The sequence below is a fragment of the Poecilia formosa genome, unplaced genomic scaffold (assembly GCF_000485575.1).
Source record: "Poecilia formosa unplaced genomic scaffold, Poecilia_formosa-5.1.2 Scaffold154, whole genome shotgun sequence".
Taxonomy (NCBI): domain Eukaryota; kingdom Metazoa; phylum Chordata; class Actinopteri; order Cyprinodontiformes; family Poeciliidae; genus Poecilia; species Poecilia formosa.
In genome coordinates this window covers 222,729-227,297 of record NW_006800093.1, presented here as the reverse complement: position 1 = coordinate 227,297, position 4,569 = coordinate 222,729, and the positions used below count along the sequence as shown (strand labels likewise).

The 4,569-nt window shown below is 40.7% G+C and overlaps 1 protein-coding gene and 1 long non-coding RNA gene across 3 annotated transcripts in view; one reads left to right on the top strand and one right to left on the bottom strand.

Annotated features, from left to right (window-relative positions):
* The first annotated feature begins 1,119 nt into the window (after window positions 1-1,119).
* Window positions 1,120-4,569, top strand: part of LOC103146197 (N-acyl-phosphatidylethanolamine-hydrolyzing phospholipase D-like) — a 4,458-nt gene continuing 1,008 nt past the window's right edge. Inside the window, exons 1-9 of one of the 2 annotated variants that reach the window (XM_007564008.2) lie at window positions 1,120-1,214; window positions 1,345-1,458; window positions 1,562-1,702; window positions 2,271-2,495; window positions 2,595-2,698; window positions 2,785-2,950; window positions 3,238-3,386; window positions 3,663-3,771; window positions 4,467-4,569. In XM_007564008.2, the coding sequence (XP_007564070.1) occupies window positions 1,155-1,214; window positions 1,345-1,458; window positions 1,562-1,702; window positions 2,271-2,495; window positions 2,595-2,698; window positions 2,785-2,950; window positions 3,238-3,386; window positions 3,663-3,771; window positions 4,467-4,569 (1,171 nt within the window). In that variant the 5' untranslated portion in view covers window positions 1,120-1,154. The remainder of the gene's footprint in view (window positions 1,215-1,344; window positions 1,459-1,561; window positions 1,703-2,270; window positions 2,496-2,594; window positions 2,699-2,784; window positions 2,951-3,237; window positions 3,387-3,662; window positions 3,772-4,466) is intronic. The other variant, XM_016677387.1, reaches the window with a different exon arrangement.
* LOC107837590 (uncharacterized) lies at window positions 3,604-4,558 on the bottom strand. Its single transcript, XR_001663626.1, has 2 exons — window positions 4,470-4,558; window positions 3,604-3,764 (listed from the first exon to the last, which is right to left on the bottom strand). It is a non-coding gene; the product is annotated as an uncharacterized LOC107837590 (long non-coding RNA).

The window sequence follows — 4,569 nt, the reverse complement described above, 5'->3', positions numbered from 1 at the left end:
TCAGTGCTGAGGCATCTTCTGCTGTTTTGATTGAGCAAAGTAGGAGGGTATACCGCTCCAAGATGGCCGCCGTATTTCCTGCGCCGGAGCGGTCCATGAGTCGTCTATGCTTATATTATGTCTATGGCTGTATCTACGACAGAGCCTCTGGCCACAGTTTTTTTTCCAGCAGGCATTCAAAGTTTCAGTTTCCATCTCCTGAATGGCCAATCTGTATTACGTATGTTTTAGCCAATCAGGACGCAGAACACAATGCCCTGTGAAAAAAACTGCACAAAAAAAATCTGCGAAGCAGCAAGACCGCGAAAGGTGAACCGCGTTATAGCGAGGGAACACTGTATAACACTACGTTCAAACGTAAACGAGCAAAAAAAAAAAAAAACCCTCATAGTAAAGCATTCAAAACGAGCAAAAATGACTCAGTATAGTATGACGTTCAAAATGATCAAAAATGACTATAGTATGGTGTTTAAAACTAGTAGAAATGACTCATAGTATAGTATGGCGTTCAAAACGAGCAAAAATGACTCGTAGCATAGTATGGCGTTAAAAATGGGGGAAAAAGACATGGTATAGTATGTCGAGCAAAAATGGCACATTGTAAGACATTGTTATGGCGTTCAAAACGAGCAAAAATGACTCATAGTATGACGTTAAAAAAACATGTTTTTGGCATCATGACAAATTTTTGCATATTTTCGACATCATACTATACTGAGAAATCTTTGCACATTTTTGAGGTCATACTATATATACTATGACTCATTTAACATATTTTCGACATCATACTAAACTGAGAAATCTTTGCACATTTTTGAGGTCATACTACACTATGACTAATTTTTGCATTTTTTCGACACTGACTCATTTTTGCATATTTTCGACATCATACTATATACTATGACTCATTTTTGCAATTTTTTTTGTCATCATATTATACTATGACAAATTTAGCTATTTTTGAGGTCATACTATACTATGACTCAATTTTGCAATTTTTGACATCATACTATACTATGACAGATTTTGCACATTTTAGAGGTCAGTTGAGCTGCAAAGTATTACAGCTCAACTGTCGACTACTTATCGTTCCAGCCGAGGTAAATAAGTCAGCGGTTTCTGTGTGCTGTTACAGATGTGTTGCTGGTAGAAACATGGAGAAACCAAAATCCTCAGACAGAGCAGAGCTGGAAGAGACAACAGGCCTGGTGGAGGTAACCAACACTTTTATCCTGAAAAATCTTGCATGTCAGGATGAGTTTCTGCTGATTTTGGTGCTAAATTCTCAGCACTTGCATGCTTTTTAAATTGCTCTTTTATTATTTTTTTTATTTTTTTATTAAGGATGGTGATTTGCCTCAAGGTGCCGAAGGTGGAAAGGTGGATCCTCGTTCACCGAGGAAGAGCAGCTCCTCCCGCTCTTCCTGTAAGAGTTTCCGTCTGGACTACCGACTGGAGGTAACGACCCTCCTTCTGCTCACCAACGCCCAACATTCAAGTCTCTTCAGAGTTCAAATAAATGTCACGCTGTATCTCAGGTGTGTTTTATTTTTGAATGCAGGAGGAGGTGACGAAGTCCTGTCGAGACAAACATGGTCGCTGGACAAACCCCTGGCCAACATGGCGCTTTCCTTCCTACTCTATGCTGTTCAGATTTCTGGTGCTGGATAAAAATCACAGCAGTGTGCCAACAAGCAAAGAGGTAGGAAACCACTAGGATGTTAAAACCCGCAAGTGACTTTATTTTACTGTAGATAATTCAGAAACTTAAAAGAAACAAAACAACGTTTTATTAGTGGAAGAAGAACCAAGTCTGCAGTGCTCACATTTATGGAGTCTGCTTACCGCTCTGCTGTAATAATTAGTATCACAAGCTCATCTTTCACTGCCCTGAGCTAACATGATGTTATTTATAGCTGCTTCTGGAAACTTTGCTGTGTTCATTGAGAGATTATCCGGCCTTAAAGGCAGCATAACAAAAACATTGAATTCTTTATTTGCACCAGTTGTTTGTATATTTTCTATTTATTGGACTTTATCTGATAACTTATGAGCACAAAAAATCTGAAAAGTGTGACATCCATTTGTATTCAACCCCACTGACGCAAAACTTTGTTAAAGGACCTTTTAGCTGCAAGGTCGTTGTCCTCTAGTATTTAGCCAACACTTACAAATATATAGGTTGAAAGATGAACATGTTTAAAATAATATTTTTGTATATATTTTTAAGTCAGTCTAAGTTTCTTCTGTCCTCCCTGCTCTCCCCACAGGTCCTGGACATTGAACTCCCAGTATTGGAGCCCTACTTTGTCCAGAATCCAGAAGCGTTGGACTCTCCTGCTGGTATGAGGGTCACCTGGCTGGGCCACGCTACAGTTCTGGTCGAAATGGAGGGGGTCAACATTCTGACCGACCCCATTTTCAGCCAGAGAGCATCATTTCTTCAGTTCATGGGGCCCAAACAATACAGAGGACCCCCCTGCACAGTGGAACAGGTTTGAAGATCTTTCATGTTCTCGCTTTTACTTTGTGAACAAACAGAATCCTTTGAATCAAACCTGGCTTTATTCATCTCACTCCTCTCCTACAAACAGCTGCCGAGGATAGACGCCGTCCTCATCAGCCACTCTCATTACGATCACCTGGATGCTGGATCTGTTGCCAGCCTTAATGCACGCTTTGGAGGGGAGCTACGCTGGTATGTGTCCCAAATCGTTCCCCACCCGTACCCCCCACACACACACCTTCCAGTGTTCCTGTGAAATATGATGCATGTTTTAACAGGTTCGTACCCCTGGGTTTGATGGACTGGCTGGCCAAGATGGGCTGTGAGAACGTGATGGAGCTGGACTGGTGGGAGGAAAACTGCGTCCCGGGTCACGACAACGTCACGTTTGTCTGCACACCCTCTCAGCACTGGAGCAAACGGACAGCGTGGGATGATAACAGGGTACTTGATAGTAAATGTTGTAGTGTGTTGGGACTGCTATCAGTTTGGTTTTATAAACAGCACTGATAATCTAAGTGCTGCAATGTTAACGTTGGGCAAGTGAGCAGAAATGTATTTAATGTGATAGCAGCACTTTATTGAAGAGTCTGCAGCCCAACATTTTTCAATGGAGAAGAAAGATTAAACAAAAAGGGCAAAACTTCTCCTTCTCTCTGTGAAAATCTTTAATTTTCTGCTGCACTAAAACTGTCAGAATTGTAACCATTTAACTTTTTATATCTTTTCAGTCTTTATGGAGTAGCTGGTCTGTTTTGGGTCCCAACCATCGATTCTTCTTCGCCGGCGACACAGGCTACTGTCCGTCCTTCCAGGAGATCGGACGCCGCTTTGGGCCATTCGACCTCGCAGCGATCCCAATTGGAGCGTACCTGCCCAGGTAGAGAGGCACACACTCCCACACAGCAGATCAGGCACAAAGAGTTTCATATGAAGTTATTTAATATGTGCAGAAGCCGACAAATTCACTGAAACAGGTTCATATTTTAGTGCAGTAGCGTAGTCCAACACTTGCTAAGTATACCAATGTGTAGCCAGTGGTACTCGGTTTAAGGCCTCCTTTCATACACATGCATGCAAAAATATCTTAATGTTCAGTTTCAGCATTTTAATAAGCATTAAGCAGGACTAATGTCATTTCCTGTTGGGTTTTCAGGGATGTGATGAAGGGACAGCATGTGGATCCAGAAGAGGCTGTTCAGATTCATCAGGACCTTCAGGCCAAACAGTCTGTAGCCATCCACTGGGGGACCTTCGCCTATGAGGTAGGATGTTAGAAAAGAGTCAGCAGCAGTCACTACATGTAATGTCTTAAGTTAAAATAGAAGCAGCCTGCCTTTATACAATGTAAATTAAATGTCAATCATTTGTTAGGACGGTAGAAATTGGTCTTCGTTCAGAGGTGAGGAAGTCTAGACTTAAATTATGTAACCAGTTCTACCTCATACTACACTAAGGAAAACAATATTTAGATATTAAGACTTAAAAATACTATTTCTGCCACTGTTTAAAAAAAAAAAGAGATGTCTTAGGTCCTAGAAAAGATCAAAATTATCTTTTCTAGATTATCTCGATAATCTAGAAAAGATTTTTTTTTTAAAAATCTTTTCTAGATTTTATCTCGAGATATAATCTAGAAATTTTCTAGATAATTTTGATCTTTTCTAGATTTTTTCAATTGGTTTTTTTTTTTTACAGTGGCAGAAATGGGTTTCCATAAGGGTTCCCACATAGTGTGGAAACAAAGTATTTTAAAGTCTTAAATAATATGTAAATACAGTTATCTTAAGTGCCTGGTTTTTGCAGTTCATGGTAACGTTTGCTTATGTATACAAACCCTGCCATTTTTTTCATGGATGTAATATGAGGTACAACTGGTAATATAATTTAAGTCTAGACTTCCTCACCTCTGAGCCAAGACCAATTTCTAGCGTTCTGACCTTATCTCTCCTCCATGCAGTACTACCTGGAGCCGCCGGTCCGTCTCAGAGAGGCCCTGGAGCAGAGGGGACTGAAACCAGAATCCTTCTTCACGTTGCATCACGGGGAGTCCCGGCTCATCG